At 56.5% G+C, this 23,853-nt stretch overlaps 9 protein-coding genes across 9 annotated transcripts; 2 read left to right on the top strand and 7 right to left on the bottom strand.

Annotated features, from left to right (window-relative positions):
- Positions 1–355: 355 nt before the first annotated feature.
- On the top strand, positions 356–1,967 carry COL26b_007716 (uncharacterized protein; the record flags this gene model as incomplete). The annotated part of the gene is made up of 3 exons (XM_053180501.1): positions 356–469; positions 681–1,749; positions 1,807–1,967. The coding sequence occupies 3 exons, from the start codon at positions 356–358 to the stop codon at positions 1,965–1,967; spliced, it is 1,344 nt and encodes a 447-aa protein (XP_053035494.1).
- Positions 1,968–2,373: 406 nt separating this feature from the next.
- On the bottom strand, positions 2,374–3,723 carry COL26b_007715 (uncharacterized protein; the record flags this gene model as incomplete). The annotated part of the gene is made up of 4 exons (XM_053180500.1): positions 2,374–2,440; positions 2,532–2,889; positions 2,948–3,098; positions 3,154–3,723. The coding sequence occupies 4 exons, from the start codon at positions 3,721–3,723 to the stop codon at positions 2,374–2,376; spliced, it is 1,146 nt and encodes a 381-aa protein (XP_053035493.1).
- Positions 3,724–7,909: 4,186 nt separating this feature from the next.
- MNH1 (Protein mago nashi) lies at positions 7,910–8,647 on the bottom strand (the record flags this gene model as incomplete). Its single annotated transcript, XM_053180499.1, has 6 exons — positions 7,910–8,050; positions 8,107–8,194; positions 8,245–8,308; positions 8,364–8,459; positions 8,519–8,556; positions 8,610–8,647. The coding sequence occupies 6 exons, from the start codon at positions 8,645–8,647 to the stop codon at positions 7,910–7,912; spliced, it is 465 nt and encodes a 154-aa protein (XP_053035492.1).
- A 730-nt stretch (positions 8,648–9,377) lies between these two features.
- COL26b_007713 (uncharacterized protein) lies at positions 9,378–12,414 on the top strand (the record flags this gene model as incomplete). Its single annotated transcript, XM_053180498.1, has 4 exons — positions 9,378–9,682; positions 9,746–10,166; positions 10,216–12,211; positions 12,266–12,414. 4 exons carry the CDS (start codon positions 9,378–9,380, stop codon positions 12,412–12,414), a joined length of 2,871 nt encoding a protein of 956 aa, XP_053035491.1.
- Positions 12,415–13,428: 1,014 nt separating this feature from the next.
- COL26b_007712 (uncharacterized protein) lies at positions 13,429–14,543 on the bottom strand (the record flags this gene model as incomplete). Its single annotated transcript, XM_053180497.1, has 3 exons — positions 13,429–13,554; positions 13,613–14,422; positions 14,541–14,543. 3 exons carry the CDS (start codon positions 14,541–14,543, stop codon positions 13,429–13,431), a joined length of 939 nt encoding a protein of 312 aa, XP_053035490.1.
- Positions 14,544–16,556: 2,013 nt separating this feature from the next.
- Positions 16,557–17,695, bottom strand: DIM5 (Histone-lysine N-methyltransferase, H3 lysine-9 specific dim-5; the record flags this gene model as incomplete). The annotated part of the gene is made up of 3 exons (XM_053180496.1): positions 16,557–17,029; positions 17,089–17,560; positions 17,624–17,695. 3 exons carry the CDS (start codon positions 17,693–17,695, stop codon positions 16,557–16,559), a joined length of 1,017 nt encoding a protein of 338 aa, XP_053035489.1.
- Positions 17,696–18,185: 490 nt separating this feature from the next.
- Positions 18,186–19,526, bottom strand: COL26b_007710 (uncharacterized protein; the record flags this gene model as incomplete). Its single annotated transcript, XM_053180495.1, has 2 exons — positions 18,186–18,821; positions 18,882–19,526. The coding sequence occupies 2 exons, from the start codon at positions 19,524–19,526 to the stop codon at positions 18,186–18,188; spliced, it is 1,281 nt and encodes a 426-aa protein (XP_053035488.1).
- A 1,859-nt stretch (positions 19,527–21,385) lies between these two features.
- On the bottom strand, positions 21,386–22,379 carry COL26b_007709 (uncharacterized protein; the record flags this gene model as incomplete). The annotated part of the gene is made up of 2 exons (XM_053180494.1): positions 21,386–21,865; positions 22,266–22,379. The coding sequence occupies 2 exons, from the start codon at positions 22,377–22,379 to the stop codon at positions 21,386–21,388; spliced, it is 594 nt and encodes a 197-aa protein (XP_053035487.1).
- Positions 22,380–22,516: 137 nt separating this feature from the next.
- Positions 22,517–23,017, bottom strand: COL26b_007708 (uncharacterized protein; the record flags this gene model as incomplete). Its single annotated transcript, XM_053180493.1, has 2 exons — positions 22,517–22,609; positions 22,706–23,017. 2 exons carry the CDS (start codon positions 23,015–23,017, stop codon positions 22,517–22,519), a joined length of 405 nt encoding a protein of 134 aa, XP_053035486.1.
- Positions 23,018–23,853: the final 836 nt, after the last annotated feature.

Genomic DNA, 23,853 nt, shown 5'->3' with positions numbered 1-23,853 from the left:
TGCCTTTCTACGCCCAGGAGTGTCTCGAGCCAGTGTCATCCTCCACCAAAAAAGCCGTCGCAAATCCACACAAATCCCAATCGAGTCAGAGGTGCAAGACGGAGAGAAGACGACATTTTCACCAACAACACCTTCATCTCAGAGTCAATAGCTTCAAGAACGAAACTCAATACTTGGAACAGCGCCGTGAGTAATAAGACCGGATTTCGTCCGCTGGGACCCCGGCTAACACCGCCAGCAGCCCAAATCACAGCGCAAACGAGGGGCAGATCATCACCCCGCGCCGCGCCAGGATTTTTTCTCCGGCGACTACTGCCCCTCCTTTACGGCTTTTGCGCCAACGACAACCGCCACGATGGAGTATCTCGTGCGCTTCTCTCAGGCCCACGAGTCGTTCCGGCTGCCGGAGCTCCAGGCTCTCGCTGATCTTGAGGGGATTCAGATGAAGGTTGTGGAGTACAGCGCAGAGGTGAGTGTTGGTCTATGTCATGAGGGGCTCATATGAGCATCTCCAACCACTTCACGATGTTGCCCATGAAGATTGCTGGAGATGTTCTATAACCAACGACTTTCTTACACTCAAACATCCGACATTGAAACTCCCATAAAAGTCATCCTAAAAACCAACTCCAAATTCCACATGACCACTCACCCAGCCAATCTCACTAACATCCTCCCAGACCCCCTTCTGCATCATCACCCTCCCCTCCCCAGACGACGCCCCCCGCCTCGTCGCCCGCTCCCTCCTCACACAATCCATCCACGCCCTCTGGGCCTCCTCAACAACCTACCCATCCCTCCACGAAACCCTCAAATCCCTCTTTCCCTCCTCCACCCCGCCGACAACCCCCCTCTGGTCCCCCTCCTACGCAACCGCCTCCTTCCGCTTCAACCTCGACACCTACCAAACAACCCGCCCCCACGCCGACTTCATCGCCCTCATCAACTCCTTCAAATACCTCCCCCTCTCGGGGCCCATCCGCATGAAATCCCCCGACATCGAGTTCACCCTCTTCGAGGACTGGGACCTCCACGGCCCCGCCCCGAAACGCATCTACCTCGCCCGCCTCCTCGGCACCGGCGCCCGCCACCTCTCCCTCACCTACGACCTCAAGAAGCGCGGCTACATCTCCACCACCTCCATGGACTCCGAGCTCGCCCTCGTCACCGCCAACCTCGCCCACGCCGCCCCCGGCAAGCTCTTCTACGACCCCTTCGTCGGCACCGGCTCCTTCCCCATCGCGTGCGCCCACTTCGGCGCCCTCGGCTTCGGCTCCGACATTGACGGCCGCTCCATCCGCGGCGCCGGCGGCGAGCGCTCCGTCCTCGGCAACTTCGCGCAGTACGGCCTGCGCCACCGCGTCGGCGAGTTCTGGACCGCAGACCTCACGAACACGCCCGTCGTCCGCTCCGGGAAGCGCCGCTGGCTCGACGGCATCGTGTGCGACCCGCCCTACGGCGTGCGCGAGGGCCTGCGCGTGCTCGGGTGCAGGGACCCGGAGAAGACGCCCTGGGTCGTCGAGGCGGGCAAGACGCGGTACAAGGACAAGGACTTCATCGCGCCCAAGAAGCCGTACAGCTTCCTGGCGATGCTGGACGACATTCTGGAGTTTGCGGGCGACACGCTCGTGGACGGTGGTCGGTTGAGTTTCTGGATGCCGACGGCGAATGACGAGGAGCAGGAGATTCCCGTGCCGGAGCATCCTAGGCTTGAGCTGGTGGTGATTTGCGTGCAGCCGTTCAACAAATGTAAGTCGTCGCCCGTCCACCCTTCTTTGGCCAGGTTGCATGCTAAACCGACAACAGGGTCACGGCGGCTCATCACGTACCGCCGCATTCCCGACTCGCAGGTCGATCCGGAGAGGTTAGCCGCGTACAAACGCACGTTCGTGGAGGGGACAACAGCAGATGAACTGAACCCCTTTCGGCGGGGCTACTTCACCAAGTTCGAAAAGGAAGAAGCCTAATAGAAGAAGAATAAACATGTACAGCAAGTCCCCTCCCTCCCGTCTTTGATGATGCCTTGTGTCCGTGCCTGATAAAAAAGTAATACTATTTCGCGCATGTGGTTATGGCTTTCCCTCTCCTCCTCTTGTCTCTCCCGTATGTGGTCATAATTCCCTTTGCCTCTTGCCTTGAATTATCTCCCCTCGTCGTTCCCAAGGCATGTCCCAAGGCATCGTCGTTTGATATCATTTGTCAAAAAAAGGCACCGAATGCATCCAACCAATTCCAGCAAGCAAACTCCCGCGCCGGATGACTCTTCTCCCCGGTGCCGTCGGGTTTTGCGCTCGTACCTCTGCTCTGTCCTGCACCCCGAAGTCCTTTCCTTTCCGGATGTCGTTCCGGGGGATCGGACCTTTTTTCCTGTTCTTATCTGAATTCCATGGCGCTGAAGCAGCCCCTGTCCTCCACGTGCTTGAGCTCGAGCTGCTGAAACCTGGTGACGAATGGCGTCAGCAAAAGAAGAAAAGAACAACAAAAGCCCGTTCGGGGTCTCGGGCTTTTGAAAGGGTATCGTCGGCACTCACTTTTCGCTCTTGGAGTGGAAGTATATTCCACTCACCTCACCCTTGACCTGGTTGAAGCAGATGTAGTAGAATCCTTCGAAACTAGCGCCAGAGATGGTGCGTACGCGATGGTCGGGTACGAGGAAATGCTCCTTCCAGCGCATGAAAATGTTCTCGCGCTGGGCCACGTCGCGGATCACCACAGGGCCCTTACGCGCCTGCTTCTGGAAAGGACGGAAGGCGTTAAATTTCGCCCAGTGGTTGAGGTCGATCTTATCGGTGGCGCCCCAGGTCTCGTGATTTGTGGTGAAGCCGTACTTGGTGCCGATGATCTCACCCTCGAAGTATGTCGTCAACGTGGGGTGGTCCTCAGTGAGGCCTGCACAAAGTTTAGCGGGCGTTACACAGTGGGCGGGGGAGCTGTGGCTTGTTTGTACCTTGAATACGCAGATAGCCGCAGAGGAATGACTCCCTCAGGTCGACATGCTTGATTTCGACCTGGACGTCGTAAACCTGTCGCTCGGATTGCTGTGTGCCGCGGAACTTGCTCCCTGGCCGCAAAAAGGATGATGGTGATGATGGAATTATCTGTGGCAGTCAGCAAACCGGTGCATGGAATCAGTCATCGATGGGGGGAGCATACCCTCATGTTGGAATATTCTGAACCCATAGAGGGTGCCATTGGCTCCTCCTCCCACACGTCATCGGCATCGATATCCATGCCCTTGCCGTCGTCGTGTAGTGTCGTTGCGGATTGCCTGGTATCATGCCGCCTCGATCCATCAGCACGGGACGCCCGTAGCCTGTCACCGGCCGAGTGTCCCTCCTCGTCTGATTCGCCTTGCTTGAAAGACTCCATATCAGCCGCAGGCGACGAGTGGGCGGTGTCGCCCGACTGCGGCCTCGGCGACATGGTTGTTGATCTAGAGGAAGAGACGGCGGATGTGGGCTCGTCGTCGAGAATGACCTCGGTGCTTATGCCCTCGGTGGGAGACATTGGGGCGCTGACGGGAGCGGGAGAGGCGTCCTCGTCCATGCGGTCGCGGTCGTGATGGGGATCCATCGCTGCCGGGCCGTCGTTGGCATCTGGGCCGGTGGGTGGACGCCAGCTGCGTTGGGGAGATCTTGAGTTGCTGTCTTCAGGACATGTCGAGAAACTGTGCGATCGAGGAGAGTGGGGGTCGGGAGGAGGGTTGGATGAGGGAGTCGGCATGCTGGGCTGGGAAAGGTGTCGTGTGTCGTGGATGATCGTGAAGACGGGATGGAGCGCTGCAGCAACGGCACTGGCAGCGGTGGACGTCGATGTCGGGCGATGGGGGTCGGTCGCGTCGACGGGGAACGCTGCGGCTTTACCGCCAGCAGGGGTTGAAGGGCTCCGCAATGATGACAGCAGGGGGGCAACAGAATCGCGGAGGGAGAGCAGATGGAGTGTCGTTGGGCGGGTTCGGGTTCGGGTGCAACGATGCGGCGATGATTATTTCGACGTCGGAGGGCAGCGAAGTCGCCGGGTGGGCTGCTTGGTTATTCCTCGAGGAAACTCGGTCGAGGGGATGAATGCGAGGAGGTGATACAGACCAGTGGGAGCAGCGCCTTGGGGTAAGGTAGGTTTGGCTCCGAGTGGACGGAATCACAAGCTGCCAAGCGAGAGAAGGCGGTCGGCGGCGGACAGGGGCATTGGTCGGGAGAAATCCAACACCGCGTCGTCGAGCAAGCTGATGTGATGGGGGAAGTCGAGTGTGAGGTGAAGAAGGTAAGTAAAGTAGGGTCGCAAGAATACTTTGCGCCTGGTGGGATGACGATGTCGGGGGTTCGGCGCGGGATTTGAGCCAAAACAGAGAGGAGAAGCTTGCCGCAGGTGACGAAGCTTAGATTCTGGGCGAGAAATATAGAATTGTCACAGAAGCGGCGGATGTATGACTGATGTGACAGAGGCGAGGTCGGGCAGATGCAAATGCTGGCGAGCAGCGAGGAATGGGAGGGTTGGCTAGGTATCTGTAGGCAAGTTGCAGTACCTTACAATGCAATGCCACAACTAACAGCGACGGCACAGCTCAACAGAGACAAATCTCCATGCGGCTATGCTAGAGGCAGCGGCAGACACTCTCGAATTACCTTAGCAGGTAAAGGGAGGTACCTCTCTCTCAAAGGTACAAGTGCGACGGCGGGAGGGCAGCACCAGAAAATGCAGAGACGGGTAGGAAGGGCCTGGGCCTGAACCGTGAAGACTGCAGAGGGACGGAGACGGAGACGGAGACAGAGCAAGATAGAGGGCAAGAGGGACAGGGCCAACCAAGGTCCTTCAATCAAGTGGGGAAATGGGACGGGGGTGTGACGATTGGGGAGAGGACACTACCACTGGATCTTGGGCCAGTGAGTGGGCTTTTCTCTGTTGCTGCTCTGCGACTGGGGGAAAGCGGGAAAGAGAAGATGGGGGGTCGCGGAATGCAAAATGGGGGGAGGAGGGGACGATGGACTTTGTTGCCGGGATGGGACGAGATGGGATGGAGTGAGGTGATTGGCGGGGAAGCAACGGATAATGTTGAAGGTGCGTGTAATTGGAAAGGCAATGTTATCGTTCTCGCGGGTTGGTTGCGATGTTGAGATGGTGTTGAGTATCCTTTTTGGCTGCTGTTTGATGATTTTCTGACTGTTGCGTTATTCGGTTTGAAGAATCGAATGGGTGAGACGGAGAGCACACGAGCAGACAGCAGACAGCACAGCGTACGGGCACATGAACAGCTACGGATACATATGGCGGCAACAGACGAAATACTGCAGTCAAGATGCAGCGAAAAAGGGAGCTGGAGAGAGAAGGAGTCCACCGTCAATGCATTGCAGCCGATGACGCCCTCCCCCCGCCTTCCCCCATTCATTGCTGAGTACCCCCTCTAGTGTACATGTACCTGCCATACCTCACAGGCAGAGAAGGTACCTGAGAACGGGCATTTCTCTCCATCGCATCGTTACCGCGAGCCACGTTAGAAGGGTCTCCCCGGCATGTGGCATTTCTGCGCTGTCAAGCCTCCATCTGTCCGTCTCTCTCTCTCTCGCTCTCTGTCTCCCTGACTCTCTCCAGTATTCACTGGGTTCGTTACCAGTCTTGATGCTTGGCTGTCGCTTCTGGCGTTCGCTCTCTGTCAAAGAACCACGCTAGACGGACGCCAGCCACGAGACTTTGCCCCCGACTTCTCTAGCGGCGTCGCTGAACACCCCTTAGCCGTGGATTTGGCTGTCGACATCCCTAGCGGAGGGTTCTTCTGGGCTGAAAGCGTCACGCACTAAGACAGACAAGCACTGCCAGCAGAACTGACGGGAACACCTCAGCGCCTCCAGCCTCTTGCTGGTTCTCTCGTCGTCGCCTCTGTGTCTCCAGCTTCAGCCACTTTCGTGTCGTCTGATTTGTCCCGGGCCCCCAAAAGCTGCAGAAGACGGGAAGCCAGCTCACCTCATGACTGCGCAGGTTGAGCACTTACTTAGTAAACAGAGGCTTGCAAGAGGTACCGAACACGAACTGCCCCCCCCATCGCTACATGACATGCTCGTGCATCTGTCCTGGGTACATACCTACCTAGGCGCTGCAGCCAGCGGTCTCATGTCTCATGTCCTGCTGAATTTTCTTCTCGTCTTCCCCCCCAAGCGCAGGGCCCTTTTCGGGCTGGCGGGGGGCTCGCAGTCCCCGTTTTTGCAGGCGCTGCCCTGCCGGATCCCGCTGCAATGGAAGGGCGCATCTGCAGTTCCAGGGCCCGGGCCCAGTGACATTCATCACTTCACCCCCAGGGCCCCGAGGAATGGAACGGAGGGCGTCAGCGGGCGCTGCACCCGTCTCTTCAACCGTAAACCTGCCGCAGTGGCACAGACTGGGGCCAAACTCTGTGCTCTCGCAGGTATGAATATCCACTCAAGACTCAGACCGAGGTGAGGTGGTTCTTTCCAACGAGTCCAAGCACTGCAATTTACCTGCCTCATCTTGCCTTGAGCTGCATGTCCATCTGCATGCAATAGACACTTCATCTACTTGCCCGAGTAAGGTACTCAACGTCTAATGCAAGGCGGACCCCAGCCACGACCAACCGCCTCACCTCTCTCAACTCCCGTCTAAGCCTCATCCCTTTCCATTGCCTCACATGAAATGGAGAAAGGCAGTGCTACAGACACAACACACACAAGGCAGATCCTCTAAACCGCCTACAGTCATCCCGACCAAGCAGCTCCCTGCCAACTGTCTGTGAGCCCATCACATCACGTATGCATTGTCGCTGCCGTCTGTGCCAGCTAATTACCGTTGGATGATGGAATGCCTTCCTCCCCCTTTTCGATATTCAAAGCACATTGCTCAAAACGGGGACAATCACACCCGTCATCTACTTTCTTAGCAATTCGCCGCCTCTCGAGGCTTGTTTCGACCTCATGGAGATCAAGAGGACGGACTATCATGCTGTCACGCTGACCCCCCTCATGCCCTCCTCCCCTGAACTGACCTGAACCGAACCGAACGCCGGGCACCAGCCAGCTCCCGCCACGCCTCACATCCCGCCTTGAACCATCGCCGCTAAAGCAATAAAGCAGTAAAGCCGCACTCCCGCCGTTCGCTGTCTGGTCTCAGCCCTGCCCTGGCCCTGGCCCTCTCCTTGCAAGAACCCGCATCTCCCCGACCGACCCGATCTGTCCGGACCTGTTATGCTTAGTCCAGAATCCGCCGTTACAAGTCTGACTCGGCACTGCTCCCGTTGACAGCTCGAGCCAACGTGAACTCAAGAGCTGCGTGACACAACCCAACATCCCATCATCAGGTCCGGCGAGATTGGGTTAGCTTCTCGTCATTAGCTGATGACAGCGGCCCGCATGTCAGTTCACCACCTCAGACCCTTCCCGTCTCCGACCTAATCTCAGAACACGGCCGATCTGCGCGGCCAGCGTCCCCTTTTCGTGCGAGGCAACGGGCGTGCATGACACTATCATCGAAGAAAAAAAAAAAGACGTGTCTCGTTATTGCGGGATCGCGACCAAATTTGGCCACGCCCGTGTAAGTCTACCTCATGAAATAGGGATGGCTAGTTACCAATCGATTGATTATCTCTCTCTGCTTTTTTCATCCGTTCCCCCCACGTCCGCCGTCATGTCCGAGCTGAAGGGGCCCAAGAACTGCTTCATGCATACACCCGCATCGTTATGCATTTTCTAGAAGTAGTCGGGTTGTTTCCCGTTGTCCGCAGTCCGCAGGTCACGCGGCATGCGGGGCGTTTTTCGTCATTGCATGTTCGTCTCGTAGCAAACCCCCTCCCACATTAAACAGTTGGCCCCTCGCTGAACCGGTGGTCAGTTGCTGTTGCCGGTCTCGGGTATCTCCATTCTTCATTGCCGTCCGCTGTCGTCGGGGTCGTTGTCGTCGTCGATCGCGTTTAGATGGGCTTAATCTTAAAGTGCAGGGCAATCAGGCTGAAGACGAGAGCCTTCAGGTCCTGCACGAGGTAGTAAAACACTCGCAATCCTTCCGGGTCTGCAGACTCCGTCACGTCGACCAAGGAGCCAATCTTGGCGGTCTGCCCGAAACATGTCAGCCGGGTGCCCTGAGAGCCAACGGATGACTCCTACCCACCTCGAAAGAAATATGGTCGTTCCCCAGCCGAATCTCAAGCTCCTGGCGTCCGTCCTTGTTCTTTTGCGGCCACTTTGAGTCGTCTTCCCTGCGGAGGGTGTTAGTCGATTTCTGGGGCATTGGTGTCTGGAAGCGCACTTCAAAATTTCGCTCGTCTTGATGATGCGCTTGATCTCCTCGACGACCAGAGCGCTGACGCACACTATATGCACTTATCAGCTCTTGCCTGCCTGCTGTAAGGCGGGGAGGTGTCGTACTCTCTTTGCGAATCAGACTGTCGTTCCTGTAGTTGGAGTTGTTGGCATATCGTGCAACTGCACTGCGTCCGTCGCCGACAACGCGGAAGTCAAATTCTGGGATCGGTGTCAGCGGGTTTGCCGCAACGAACGTCAAGGTCGGCGGGGCGTGTTACCCAGGAACTCATGGCCGAAGCGTCCAGAGTGGCCGGAGCTACTGCCGTTAGCTGGATGCAATCCAAAAGAGGTCAGCAGGACCAGACGCACTAGTATCGCAGGTAGAACTGATCGTTGGGGGCCGACATGGTGGGCGGCGTCGTCGACAAAGCTCGGTGTCGGTGTTTCGTCGCGACTTGGTGTCTTTTGGGGCTGCAAGGCTGGGGAATGGAAATGCAAGAAAAGCGGGATGGCCCCCGTCGTCCCTCAGCCCTGGCGGGGTCTGCCATCATGAGTGGGTAGAGCTTCGGCCAATGGAAGAGCTCCGTTGGCAGAGGCTCTGGCTGGGCCTCTCCGGCATCTTAATCCGCTCCGAGTTCAAGGGTCCACTGCCGTCACGTGTTTCGCTTAGTGACACCTGTTCGGCGCCCGGGGACAGATATTCACGAAGGGCCAGATCAGTGTACAGAGGGCCCGGCGGTATATGCTACAGTTGCGCAGCCGTGTATCGCGAATCAGTGAACTGGACCGAACTGCTCCCAACAACCCACACAAACACTGACGACGCATGCTTGCCGAAGGAGCTCTCGTGTGGAAGTGGATTGAGTAAAACGGATGGCCTAGAAGAGTATGTCACTTTCCAGTCTCCAGCACTTGCATCGCCCAAAAAAAGTTCCAATCGTAGAGAAGGAGCTCCCTGAGCTAACACGTATTCCCCCCGTCCCTTAGACACACTGCCGTCCAATCCCCAATCCCCACCGCCCAGCTTCGACACATCCCACTCGAACCCCCCGACTTCCATCTTAATCCCCCCTTGAACACGTCGTCACCCTCACCGCGCCGGCACCGAGCCAGCAACACCAACACACTGCCGTCACGATGGCCTCCTTTCTGGAAAATGCCTACAGCTTGGTGCACCAGGACAATGCCGCCGACGTCCCTTCCCTCGCCGACCTGCGCACGCAGCTCGAGAAGGGCACCGACGAGAGCAAGGTCGAGACCATGAAGCGCATTCTCACCATCATGCTCAACGGCGACCCAATGCCTAATCTCCTTATGCACATCATCCGTTTCGTCATGCCCTCGAAGCACAAGCCTCTGAAGAAGCTCCTCTACTTTTACTACGAGATCTGCCCCAAGCTCGACTCCAATGGCAAGCTCAAGCAGGAAATGATCTTGGTCTGGTTCGTGGCGCCTCTGGCCTCCAGCTGAAGCTGCATGCACCCCTACTGACACTCTGGCCCCAGCAACGGTATCAGAAACGACCTGCAACATCCCAACGAGTACATTCGCGGAAACACGCTCCGCTTCCTCTGCAAGCTGAGGGAACCCGAACTTATCGAACCTCTGCTGTCCTCCGCGAGACAGTGCCTCGAGCACCGCCACGCATACGTGCGCAAGAACGCCGTCTTCGCCGTCTCCTCCATCTACACACACAGCGCCTCCCTAATCCCGGACGCCTCCGACCTCATCAGCACATTCCTCGAAGCTGAAAACGACCCGACGTGCAAGCGCAATGCCTTCGCCGCCCTGGCCTCCATCGACCACGAGAAGGCTCTGCTCTACCTGAGCACAGTATTCGAGGGCATCCCCAACGCAGAAGAGCTCCTGCAGCTCGTTGAGCTCGAGTTTATTCGCAAGGATGCCATTCAGAACTCCCAGAACAAGGTAGGATATCTCAAGAATAATCTGCTTGGCGCATGGCTGACCCGAGCAGGCGCGCTATCTGCGTCTCATCTTCGACCTTCTCGAAGCCAGCACCTCGACCGTCGTCTACGAAGCTGCCTCGTCATTAACCGCCCTCACCAACAACCCCGTCGCAGTAAAGGCCGCCGCTGCCAAGTTCATTGAGCTCAGCATCAAGGAGGCGGATAACAATGTCAAGCTGATTGTCCTCGACCGCGTGGACCAGCTTCGCAAGAAGAACGAGGGTATCTTGGATGATTTGGTGATGGAAATTCTGCGCGTCCTTTCCAGCCCCGATATCGATGTTCGCCGCAAGGCTCTGGGTATTGCCCTCGAGATGGTGTCGAGCAAGAACGTCGAGGAGGTCGTGCTCCTGCTGAAGAAGGAGCTGTCAAAGACCGTGGACCAGGAATACGAGAAGAACACCGAGTACCGCCAGCTCCTCATTCACTCCATCCACCAGTGCGCCATCAAGTTCTCCGAGGTTGCCGCTAGCGTCGTCGACCTGCTCATGGACTTTATCGCCGACTTCAACAACACCTCCGCCGTCGACGTCATCAACTTCGTTAAGGAGGTCGTCGAGAAGTTCCCCAAGCTGCGCAAGCCGATTGTGCAGAGGTTGGTGGCTACCCTCAGCGAGGTTCGCGCCGGCAAGGTTTACAGGGGTATTATGTGGATTATTGGAGAGTACTCTCTGGAGGAGCGCGACATCAGGGACGCATGGAAGAGCATCCGTTCCAGCTTGGGCGAGATCCCCATTCTCGCCTCGGAGCAGAGACTGCTTGACGGTGATGGTGAGGAGGAGAACAAGGAGCAGGTCAATGGACACTCCAAGCCCGCACAACCGACCGGCTCCCGCAAGGTGCTTGCTGACGGAACTTACGCTACCGAGACTGCTCTTACCAGCCAGTCTTCCGTTGCTGCCAAGTTGGAGGCCGTGAAGGCTGCCCAGAAGCCTCCTCTGCGCCAGCTCATCCTCGACGGTGACTACTACCTCGCAACTGTTCTCTCCGCCACCCTGGTTAAGCTCGTCATGCGCCATGCCGAGATCTCCAAGGAGGCTGGTCGCACCAACGCCCTCCGCGGTGAGGCCATGCTCATCATGATCTCCATCATCCGTGTTGGTCAGTCGCAATTCGTGAAGGCTCCCATTGACGAGGACTCTGTCGACCGTATCATGTCTTGCGTCCGCTCTTTGGCTGAGTTCAACCAGCACAAGGAGCTCAAGACCGTCTACCTCGACGACACCCGCAAGGCTTTCCGTGCCATGGTTCAGGCCGAGGAGAAGAAGCGTCTCGCCAAGGAGGCTGTCGAGAAGGCCAAGACTGCCATCCAGGTTGACGATGTCGTCCAGATCCGCCAGCTCTCCAAGAAGAACGCCACCGACGGTTTGGACGAGATTGAGGTTGACCTTGAGAGAGCAACCGGCGGCGAGGCTACGGCGGAGGACCTTTCCTCCAAGCTCAGCCGTGTCGTCCAGCTTACCGGTTTCTCCGACCCTGTGTACGCCGAGGCTTACGTCAAGGTCCACCAGTTCGATATCGTTCTTGACGTCCTCCTGGTCAACCAGACTATGGAGACGCTGCAGAACCTCTCCGTCGAATTTGCTACCCTCGGTGACCTCAAGGTTGTCGAGAGGCCGACGACACAAAACCTGGGTCCCCACGACTTCCACAACGTCCAGTGCACTATCAAGGTTTCCTCCACGGATACCGGTGTCATCTTCGGCAACGTTGTCTACGATGGTGCCCACTCTACGGATACCAACGTTGTCATCCTGAACGACCTCCACGTCGACATTATGGACTACATCCAGCCCGCCACCTGCACCGAGACGCAGTTCCGCACCATGTGGACCGAGTTCGAGTGGGAGAACAAGGTCAACATCAACTCCAAGGCCAAGTCGCTGCGTGACTTCTTGGAGCAGCTGATGGCGGCCACAAACATGAACTGCCTGACTCCCGAGGCCAGTATGAAGGGCGACTGCCAGTTCTTGAGCGCCAACTTGTACGCCCGCAGCGTATTCGGTAAGTTGTTGAATGACTTTCCACATCATGTTTTCGTTACTAACAAATGCGCAGGCGAGGACGCGTTGGCCAACTTGAGCATCGAGAAGGAGGGCGAGGACGGACCCATCACCGGCTTCGTCAGAATAAGAAGCAGATCGCAAGGCCTGGCGCTGAGCTTGGGATCCCTCAAGGGACTCAACAAGATCGGCTCAGCGGCGTGAGGGTTGTAGTGACGGATGTAGGTGCTATATATCGATACTGCAGTAGTCGCCCCGATGTCATGTTTTAACAACCTCCCTCCCGGCTAATCTCCAGCCTGCGGGCGTAATGGGGTTGAAAGATCTAAAAAGGGAAGCAAGAGAGAAAGATGCGACCTGGGAAGGCGGGCTGGCTGGCTGGCGGTGCTGAATGGAAATGAAATATGAGGGGAGGGATTGAGTCCTTGTCTGTGTTTTCCCCCCTTCGTTGGCTCTCTCCCTCTCGCCCCCTCCTCTTTTTGTGGTTAGAGTAAAAAGTGCAGCCGGGTCAGGCGTCATGAGTAGGTAGAAATGAGATGTTATTCATGTTCTAAGCAAGTCCATGTCACCCAGGTGGCGTCATGGCATGGGTACGATGAGTATGATGAAGAATCATGTCGTATTAAGTACGGTATTGACCAAGCCTGAGGGGTGAACCCCCTCAGGGCATATGCATACGTACATTCCGCTGGGTATGCCACAGTTTTGGCTGAGCGGAATCGTAATCACTAAACTAATGAGAGCGTGTCATGCTCGTAATGGCTGACAAACAAACAAAGGCTTTTTCTTTTTGGCGGCCGGCAAACACCCTCCACCGAAACGCCAAAGATTGCAGGAGTTGGATCGCGATGAAAAGGGGTATTATCCAGACTGAAACCAAATAGTAAACAAAAAGGGAGCGTTCGTGTATCCGTGTTGAAGCTGGAGGATTAAGAGTGCTGCCGTCGATGGCTTTGGCCATGTGTGTAGGTGCCTTGTTGGTTGAAGTAACCCATCCTTGTGGTGTTGAGAATGTACGGAAACGCTGAACAGGTCGCTGTGGTGTTCGGGGGCAGTTTGACGGCTGGGTTGTCATTATTGGTCAGGTTCGAAGTATGAAGAATAACGCGTCGTCCAGGGTGGGCTCGAGCGGTGGATGCTGATGGCGTTTCTTCGTCGACGCACTAAGCGCCATCGTTCCTGCCATCCTTCCCGGAAAAAGTCCATATGCTCTTGAGACTATCTGTCAGAGACATAGGCATTGATAACCTGGCCCTGAGTCCAACCCTGCTCCGTAAGACGCAGGTTTTCTTTGAGAAGCTTGCCCATGAAGGCTAAGCGTATCTTCTTCTTGTTTGGAGAGAGCTGGTAGATACGTTAGTCAAGATAGTTGCAGACCGAAGTTCAAAATGATAGAGCTTACCCCTGCTTCGTTTAGTATTTTGCCGGTAATGGTTTTCACGGTGTCGGTTTTGGAGAAGCCAACGGTCACATCACGCCCATTTTCAGACAGGCGAGCAAGAAGAGAAAGCTGGTCCCGAGCGTCAGTCACCGCCTTGCCCTTTTCCTCTCTCCGTCTTACATTCTCGTCTTCGTCGAGTTCCTCGGTTGTCTCTTCGCCGCCCGCCAGGTCATCCTTGAAGTCGCGCGTCGAGAGACCCTCGTCGTCGTCCGCGACGTGTATTGTTGCGTCGTCCTCGACAAGATTCGTGGGATTAGCCACCGCCCACTCGTTAAGCTGGTAGTAGTTGCCAAGTTGATCATAGGCACCTTGGGCCAGATCACCAGTGGGTAACGTGATATCCGCCGCGTCAAGAATGCTCTGGGCTGTTGCCAGGCCATTCGTCCCGTCCTCTGCTGCACCATGGCTGGCGGGATCCCAGAGGACCTGCAGAGCGTAGTGAAGGGACTGCCATATCTCTGGACGTCCAGTGACGCGGGTTTCGAAGAAATCTTTGCGCTCACGGTTGATGGCGGAACGGGTCCAGACACGGCTCTTGGAAGCCCAGACGTGGCGGCGGAGGGGCTTGTTGATGTGCCTGTCGAGAGGCAGGGTGGACTGACGGTGGCGGCGACCACGGCTGGAAGCCTGTGTCGTGGAGGCGGCGGGGGAGTCGTCGCGGTCGTGGGCGGCGGCCGAAGTAGAGGCATTGATTGCGCGGGCTGAGCCGGTGTTCGTCGGGCCTGGGTAGGGCGAGATCGAGCCACTCTGGGATCTAGACATGCAGCAGCCCTACGAAGTTGTCATTAGTCTGATGTTTGAAGCAGCGGCCGTCCGTGGTGCAGTTGGACATGGCGCTTGGGCATCGGAGTACGCTCCGAAGGCGACATGAGATTGAGGAGCAGCTTACCATCGTGACGGTGCTTCAGCGGCAGAGTGGAATTAGGTATATGCGCGGGGTTAAGTTTTAGCAATAAGAGATGCGTCGGTCCATAGCCTGACGTATATGATGTGGCGCGGCCTGGCTAGGACTGGATAATATGTACTATTGGTCCAAGAAACGTTGTCGCCAAACGAGAGCTTCGCGAAATGTAGCGCTTCTGTCCAAGACAACAAACTGTGGAAGGGAGAAGACAAGGAGGACAAGAGGCGTAGAGTCGGGCGACAATCGCTGGAGGAGAGAAGGTGGTGGTGGTGGTGGTGGTCTGGACCCTTGACGTGATGAGCTACTGCTTGCTGGTTGGCTGAAGAAGGCGGGTGCGGCTGCGGATGTGTTGGTGCCGTTGGGGGAAGTGCGTATCTGGAAGTGTTTGGAGCAGTAGCGAATGAAACGTCGACGAGATCGTTGGCGAGATGTACAGGCAGTGGTGGTGATGGTGGTGGTGGAAGTGCCTCCCCTGTGGTGGTGATCGGGAGGAGGAAACCGACCAGAGGTGAAGGATGACGAGTAGAAGGTGGGATGGTGACGAAGCAGTGACTTCTTCCCTATTGCGGTGCGACGTGCGACAGCGACGACGGCAGCAACAGTGACAGCGGGAAGGAATCCAGCGCTGAGGTGGTTGCAGTTCCTCCCCCGGAATAGGATCTCGGCTAGCAGGGGGGTTCGCGAGCTAGCGTCACCTAAATTTTGCTTGTTTCCGCTGAAAGTCTGGCAAATGCTGAAAGTCTGGGCCGTGACCGAGGCTCCAGTTCCCCTTCCAGTTTTCTTGTATGTCGGAGCCGTATTATTTGATTGCTGTTGGTTGCAGACATGCACCGAACCAGACCATTCCTGGCTGTCAGTAATTACCCGTTTGCACGTGGGTTTTGCTCCTGCTCAGGAACGCCCGAGACAATGCGCAAAGGACACAATCGATTGAGAGACAATGGAACGGCCCAGACACCGCCAGATCTGATCGTCTCCGAACGCTCTTCCTTTCTTCTTATCTCGTTATATTCTTCCTTCTCTCCAATTTCGTTTTCTAGCTTAGCTTAGAGGTTGGTCACAAGCGTCTTGGCAAGGGGCCCGTTACACCTGTCGACACAGGGTCCCCCAGCAAGCTCAGCCCAGTCCACTCATTTTTATGCCGGCGAACCCCTCCCAAGGTGGTGCTCCCAACGGTGCTTTCCAGCGGTTCAGAGAGTGCTGAAGTGGTCCGTCGGGCGGTAAGGTTGCTGAGCCACGATGCATCTCACGGCGCCTGACACAGACAGCCGGAGGATGACGACGAGAGCGTGATGCGATGAAAAATATATTTTCCTCCTGAAGCCGGCAACCGTCTCAACGTTAACGGCTGGGCTTGCGCTGTGCGCTGCCAACTCAATTCCATAACCAAACCAACACGGCCCAGGAATGGAGCTGCCTGTCTCAAACGAACCCTTCCGCCCCATTGAGACGCCGTGCCGGGTTTCCATTAGTCTCATTAAGCTGGGCCGGGGCTGTCCGTTACTAACGCAATTCAGATCTCTCCCTTTTCAAGATTAGATCTTGCGTTTTTCAGTGAGGCGACGACTTGCTCATCTGGAATGTAATGCGACCGTGTGCTAAATCGCCAAGTTTTGCGGAATCGGCCGTTTTCCAAGCCAGGTGATCCTCACAAACCCGACTTCTCCGGCTTCTTCAGACGAACTGTTCGCCCTGAGTCGTCATCCATGCCTCAGTACACGGCCGTGGATCCGTCACGCACCGGCGCCTCCGTATCCTGCCGTTCACCCGTTTCGCCCGTGGTTCCTTGACGCCCACCCTTGTCCGTTGCGGACCCATCGGGCCCAGTGTCCCCATTGTCGGTCCATCGACGTTAATGACGTCGAGATGGTCTTCCGAGACAACATCCCAGCATGCCGAGACAGCTCATAACCTTTGGCCAAGCAAGCATCGCCGCCAAGTCGATGTAACGTCCAGCTAGACCGGTCCTAAATGTCAACCACATCAGATCATTCGCCATCTCTACCACAAGAATCCACGGCAGTTCTTGCTGCCACAGAGGCACGGCGTCATGTCGCCCTGCTTGGACTTATCCTTCGCGTCGTTATCTTCGTCGGATACGCCGTCAACATAGTCGAACGTCAATTCTTCTCCAGCAGGAATATCTCTGAGAGCGAAGAGGCCGATATCGTGCATGTGCTTGTCTGCGTGGTCGCCCACACGGGCAAAGATGCGGAGGTTCGGCTCGCACGAATGATTGATGAACCGCGTCGGCCCCGACATGAACTCGCCATCGATCTCGAGCGGCGGGCCCTGTAGTCGGGGATCCGGAGAGTCGGGGTCGGTGAACTTGTCGAGGGCGAAGAGGTACACGTCTTTGCGTTGTGAAATGCTCGACTCTTTACGGCGGCGCTGGGCTTCCTCTGGCGTCAGGATCTCGCCAATGTACCTGTCCACAAACTGCCCTCTCTTGATGTCCACAAGTGAGCGCACACCTGGTACTCTGTCATCAGTTTCTGTTCTCCAGAGGATTTCAGCAACTGTAACCACTCACCCCATCCCCTCTGGGTGGTACGGAAAATCTGCAAGGGCACCTTCCTGCCTCTCTCGACGACGCGGTTCGAGCAGTTGTCGGTGCAAGCGCAGCCCTCGTGGCATTCGTAGATCGGCCTCTTGGAATGCTTCAGGAAATGGGATCGCAGCAGTCCCGCCTTGGAGCCGTGCATGTGGTACATGTACACTTTCTTCCTAGCGGTGCCCTCATCGTCCGAGTCATCCTCTTGTTCCTGGAGGCACAGACAGCCTCGGTACTGGCACTCTTCATCGTCGCGGCATTCGCAGCCTGAGCGGAAACTATCCTCGGCCGCCTCGACGCCGTGTCCGAGCTTCGACTCTTGGAGGAAGCGGAAGGTGGAGGGTATGACGGCGTCGTCTTCCTCATTGACGATCGTGATCGGGGCTTCCTTGCTATTGGGGAATCGGCGGATCTGGCACCAGTGGCAGTTTTCCTTTTCCCGCTCGAGGGCCTGTTGCAAGAGGAAGTCAGTCTTCAGTCTGGGCGTTCGGCCGGTGGTCAAGGTCGTACTTACCCGTGCAGACGACTTGCTTGTCGACTGTGTGGCGCCATGATAGAAGAAATGGCGCTCTGTGGCCGCCTCCATATTTTCGCAGTTCTGGTTATGGATCGAAGAAGCGACAGTAAGGCATACTATTGGCGGGTTTGCAGAGCTCTTGACGGTGTGCTGCCTTGAAGCTGTCAAGCCGCGGGGCAATTGGCCAACCACTTTACGCGAAGCGACGCGTCGGCCGGAAGCTGCTGCTGACTAAGGCTGGGAGCGAAGTGGGGTAGCTGCAGCTGTAGCTGTGGCTTCCTCACCTTGGACACCGAGGGGTAGCTCGGTCAGCTTTCAACACACTGACAACGATTCCGAGTACAACTTTGACAATCGAGCATGAGATTCGCAAACCATTCTCGACTACAGCGGCTGACACGGTTTTCTTTCGAGATACAAATACAACGGGTGATCCAAAGATGAAGACATGCGCAATTGCGAGAATTTTGAAGCGATTTCCTGATTGTCGGTCTTCTCAAATTTCGGTTACGATGGCATTTGATGCTAAACACCCCTTTTCACTACCACGACCATCCGACTAGATCCTACGCCCATTCTTGCACTCAGGCTTGAACGTCGACCCAAGCTCACCCCACTTGATGTTGCTAAAGGTCACCACGGGGTTCGGCTCCGTCTTGACAATGTTGGCCGGGAACCCCTCCGTCTCATCACACGGCCCTGCCTCGGGCGCTCCGTCCAGCCAGCGCATGCCGCCGCCCTCGTCCCACCAGATGCTGAACGCCAGCACCATACCTCTGTCAAACGACTCGCCCATCTCCTTGTGGCCCCCAAGGCCAATGAACTTGCGCGACCCGGTCGCCTCGCAAAACTCGTCGTTGAGGTAGTTCACCTGCGGCAGGTCCGGGTTGTTGACCGTCTCGCTGCGGATGACGTGCCCGTCTTGGACGTACAGCCGGTGGATCTCGGTGAGCTCGCCGGCCGCGTTGGCGGGGAACTGCGTGACCACCGTGAAGGGTCGGGTGGTGTCGACCGAGAAGTTGGCGCCGCGGCCGTATTCTTGCGGGTTGTTGTTGCGGTACGGGTTCCATGCGCAGCCGTTCTTGTCGCAGACGCCCTCGAAAGCGCAGTCTTCGCCGTCGCAGAGGTAGACGCCGGTTTGGTTGCAAGGGTGCGGCGCGATATGGTTCGCGCGAGAGTTGGCTTCCCAGATGTCCTAGACATCAACTGTCAGTCATCACAAGACACCATCGTGGGTGATGTATGAAAGTCTTACCATTTCATTGCAGCACGCTCCGTAACCCTCGAGGTTTCCCTCCCCGTTGATGAACGGCGTCGTGTAACACTGCGCATCACAGTACCCGGTTCCATGGGTTGCGCCGCCAGGATTGAGTTCACTCCGTCCGCCGTCGGCGTACATCTCTGAAAGATACAGCGCGCTGTTCATGCCACACGGCAACCGCGTGGCATCGACATCGAATGTGAACTCCATGCCCGTCAGGTGCATCATCTCGTACTTCTCCTTGGACGGCTCGAGCAAGTACACACGTGGCGAGACCAGGCTGCCGTCACGGAGCTGGTACATGGTCATTGCGGCACCCTCGGTGGTGACGCCGACGCGGGAGTAGTCGTCCAGGCCCTCCTGAACGCAGTTCTCCGCGCACGCTTCCTTGGTGGGACATGCCGTCTCGTTGGCGGCGCTACCCCATGAGCCGCAGGAGCCACCGTTGGCTGCCTGGTAGACGTTGTGGGCGAGGGAGTCGAGGACGACGAAGTTGTTCACTTCGGTGCAGCCCCCGGCTTTGGTGCACCGCCAGGTTGTCAGTGAGGGGTGGTTCTCCTCGGGGCCGATCTGGCGTTGAGCGGATGTCAGACCGAGGAGAAGGGTGGCCAGGCCTAGGCTGGAAAGTGTCGGAGCCATATTGACGATAAAGTCGTAATCCGTCAATCAATGGCTGGATAGACCCGGTCAAAGAGATTGACGATTGCGCCTGGGTTCACGAGAGCATCGCGATATGGCGATTGCGTGCGAGGCCAGGCATTCATATACGTTAGTAGACCAGAGACATCCATCGCGTTTCTCTTCTGCGCTGCCGCCATTGTATCCTCCAGACTGTCGGCTTCTCCCCCAGATTCACATTAATCACATGCGGCTTCAGTCCAATTCGGATTCAAGGAGGTTCACGCTCCGAAGTCTACGCGGGGCTGATGCAGAGGTTTGCCGCAATGCAAGCAAGGGGTTTGAAGCAAACACGGTGCTAGGTTAAGTAGAAGCGGTCTTAGTCCACTTTCGGGACGGCAGAACAGCAGAGGGAGAAGGCCATCGTGAGCGACGGGCGGCTTCACGGTATGTCGGGCCAGGAACCGCATCGCGGGAGATCTTGGCTCTTGGTTCAATGCAACGCTGCCCTCCTCTACGGTCCTAGTGCGGGTGAACCTGCATGGCGCATGGCTCGTCGGTCCAGTGAACTTGCGGGATGGGGCAGCCATCAGCAGCCGACGCCCACGTTCCTGGCAGGAGACGCGAGTGCGGCCATCTAGACCTTTCGCCGTTTTGTGAGTTGGGCTCGTCTGGACGGGTGATGTTGGAGGTGAAGCGAGGAGTGAAGAGTTGGTCGCGAATATCCTGGTCGAGTTCTCCAGTTCTCCGCATGAAGCTATGCCAGGGGCAGAGCCGGGGGACGGTGATCCGATCCATGGAACCAACGGCCACTACAGGCGGGCAAGAATTGGCGAGGGGGGAAAGGAGCAGTATCTCCCGATGGGATATTGGGATGGGCATTTGACCAGCTTTCGTTGCGCCGTCGCGTTCAATGGCACCTCGGTGGACCTCTCTCACTGAGCACAACATCTATCCACATTTCGTGCGGGACTATGACTTTTGAACTTGCAGTCAATAGTTGACCGCGACTCAAAAGCACATAATGGTGTATTGTCTTGTCAGCAGAGGCAATACTGGATGTTTGCAGACTTGTAGATCTGTTGTCTGCACAGCGTTAATCTCATTTCGCATACACAGCCCACCCACCAGCCGCTCACACTATCCAGTTGGCTGCTCATGAGCCACACTCAAACTGAACAGCGCCAGACGCGGAAGAATTCATCGCAATTTCCGTCGCCCTAGCCTTCGCCTTCAAGCCGCAGCCCGTCTGCAGTTTTTCAATAACCCAATTCTCCCGCCTTCGCCCAGCTGGGCATCACCGCTCACAAATGCTCTTACAGACCTCAGACCACCGCCCACTTGACCTCATAATGAAGGGGCGCTGCATGCCAAGTTGTCAACGCCGGATCTCAGCGGATTGATTAAACTTGCACGTCACTGCAAGGCACATTTTCTTTTGACCTTGCCCATTCGCCCCCCAATCTCAGCTCGCATCCGCAGGCTCCGCACCAGTAACTCGTCTAAATCACTTGATCCGAAAGGCCCGGCGCAGTGAAGACCAATGCCGAGGCCGTCCAAATAGACGAACAATGGCAAGTCGGCACCCGCGATCCCCTGGGATGATCCTTTGTGAAATATTTTCCTATTGCAACTCTTATAGTTTAATCCCTTGCCAAGTTGCGACGAACGGTCGTTTATTGACAAAAACGAGGGTCCAAGACCTCGTCAACATGAAGCAGCCGCCCCTGCCCCCAATATGGAAACCTCCTTGGCAGATCGGACCTCGCGATAACTTCACAACGCTGACTCGCTTCCGGCTGACGCCGACGCCGATGCAACACACCATTCACCAATAATTCGCACCTCCCGGACCGCCCAAGCCTTCTACCGCTCCACAATTACTGCCAGTTGCTCTTGATGACATCCATAATAACGCCGTGATCCTCGTCCTGCTTCAACCCGCTGACGACAACCACGGCGACGACGCCCTCGACGCCCTGGACGCGGATGGGCACGCCGCCGCCGTGGATGGCGTACTTGCCCGCCTGCTCCGTGCTCATGCCGAAGCGCGCGGCGAAGGCGGCCTCGTCGCCGGCGAACTTGTTGTGCAGGAGCCAGGTGCTCGCGCCCCAGCGCAGCACGCTGGCGCGCTTGCGCTGCACCCAGGTCTCGTTGTCCGGGAGGGAGCCGGAGCCGACGGCGGTCTGGAAGAGGACCTGGCCGCCGCTGTTGGCGAGGGCGATGGAGATGACGGTGGGCTTGCCGGCGGCGGCGAAGGGGAGGAGGCGGGCGTAGAGGAGGTGGCCGAGCTCGAAGGCGTCTTCGGAGGTGAAGGTTGAGAGGGTGAAGGAGTCGCCGTCTTGCTTTAGTGCATCAACCTAGTTTTGTTAGTGAATTTCACGAGTAACATAGATCATATTTTGTGTGGCAGCATGGACGGGGGTTTTGATCTAGATAGAAGATGGGGATCATGATGAGAGGGGGATGAAATGGGTCAAGGAGACTGAATCTAATGGGAAAAGAAAGGGATCTGATTCGGGACACGATTGGGACATATTCGGACACAGAGGTAACGGCATGGTACGAGAGTGACGTGTGGTCGGGATTACGGTCATGATGGGCAAATGGGTCGATAGGGAAGAAACAATTCAAAAGGTGTAGGTGGCAGTTCAGGATGGCAGTGGGTGGAATGAAGTCAAAATGATGGAATATTGGATCCAACAAGGATACAAGGGAAGTTTGAATACTGAAGGAAAATATGTTCGGAGCAACACTTACATCGGACGGCGGCGAGGGAATCGGGTTCGGAGCGGCGGGGTTCCGGACGGCCTCGAGGGACTTCTCCAAGCCGAAGCCTGCGGGGTTCCGACGGGTCCAGACCTTCTGAGACATGCTTGCCGGTGTCGGTTGCGCTTGGGTGCTCGCTCGGAGTGTGTACGAATTGGAAGCGAATTCACTTCTTTCGGGCGATGATTCCACGGAAATGCCTGGAGTTGAGGAAGAAGGTGAATCGTCTTGTATCTGTCTTCTCAGTCAGTCTTCTCCTCCTCGTCACGGCGGCGACGGACGTATTTAACATCCCCACCGTCGCCCAAGATGTGATGTGGTTCGCCCCCCCTCCGCTGATGCAAAAGCCCACTTGGTGTCCCAGAATCCGGGCCATTTCTTCCAACTGTTACAATTACCGCATCAAGGAAAGCGCGCCGCCAAACACGTACCGAGTCCGGGATCTCCTCCTGCGCGCCGCGCTGCACCTCGGCGGGTGTCCTCACCACCGGCGGTCGTGCGTGTGCGCTTGTTGGTGTCGCGACTTTGCGCGCACCAGAGGTTCGCACCTTTCCTGTGCCCTTGTTATTATATCTGTAGAGACCCCATTCGCGCAGCCGCCTCTGGAACGTTTTCTGGTTCACTTCGACGCCTTTCGCGGCGAGAGATTTGATAATGCTCTCGTTCGTCTCGCGACGGTTCCAGGCCTCAGTGATCTCGCCCTTGAAGGGTTCAAGGTCGAATTTGGGGCGTCCTGGGGGCATCTGGGGTACCCGTGTTCCATTTGCGGATGACTTGAAAGTTTGCTCGCTGATTCGCCTGAAGGACCTGGTCCAGGCTTAGCAAAACCTCGAGAAGGGAACACCGGTCAATGAGAATGTCGATGCGATGGTGAGCGTGTTCGGTGTTTGCTCTTGGCCGGGCGCGACTGGGTTCAACGGCGGTGGAGCTACCCCTCAGGCGTGGATCCACCCGGCAACGGCCGACATGCCCCGTACCAAAATCGCCGAGACTCCCCGGTGCGACGGCCACGTCAGATCCGGATGAAGTCTCACTCCCGGGGCAGCGAATCGTGCGTGACGTTCTTTGGATCATCATTTTTTCCGCCTTTACCAACCTGTTGTACCCAAATTGGAGGAGAAAAAACAACGCAGACGGAAGTGAATATTTCTTTTCGATTTTACAACCTCAAATTTAATTGAAATCATTATTCTGGAGATAATGATTGCAGAATCGTACAGCATTGTTTGATACCAAAAGCATGTATAATGAAGGGCTCGAAAGTCAGCCATCATCTGTCTATTCAGCGGGTCGTGTTAACGAGTTTTTGTTTAATAGATGTGTTTCGAATTCTTTGTCAATATCTCTCTAACGTGTATTGTAAAGGGAATTGATACACGGGCATCACGAACTGATACACGGGCATCACTCTTATCCGGGCATCACTTTTAAGCCCATCTATTGGCCCAAATAAAATCAGGCCCACCACTACTTCTCGCCCAAGGCGGTGAGCGGTCGCTTCCTAACAGCTACCATTTCAGCTATTTTCTTCCTACTGCGCTTACTGCTGCTCCTCACGAGGCTTTTTGAGATTTGCCAA

Source organism: Colletotrichum chrysophilum (genome assembly GCF_026319265.1).
Source record: "Colletotrichum chrysophilum strain AFK26 chromosome Unknown scaffold_64, whole genome shotgun sequence".
In the NCBI taxonomy this organism is placed as follows: domain Eukaryota; kingdom Fungi; phylum Ascomycota; class Sordariomycetes; order Glomerellales; family Glomerellaceae; genus Colletotrichum; species Colletotrichum chrysophilum.
The sequence above is the reverse complement of the archived record's forward strand: the minus strand, read 5'-3'. Positions and strand labels throughout refer to the sequence as shown.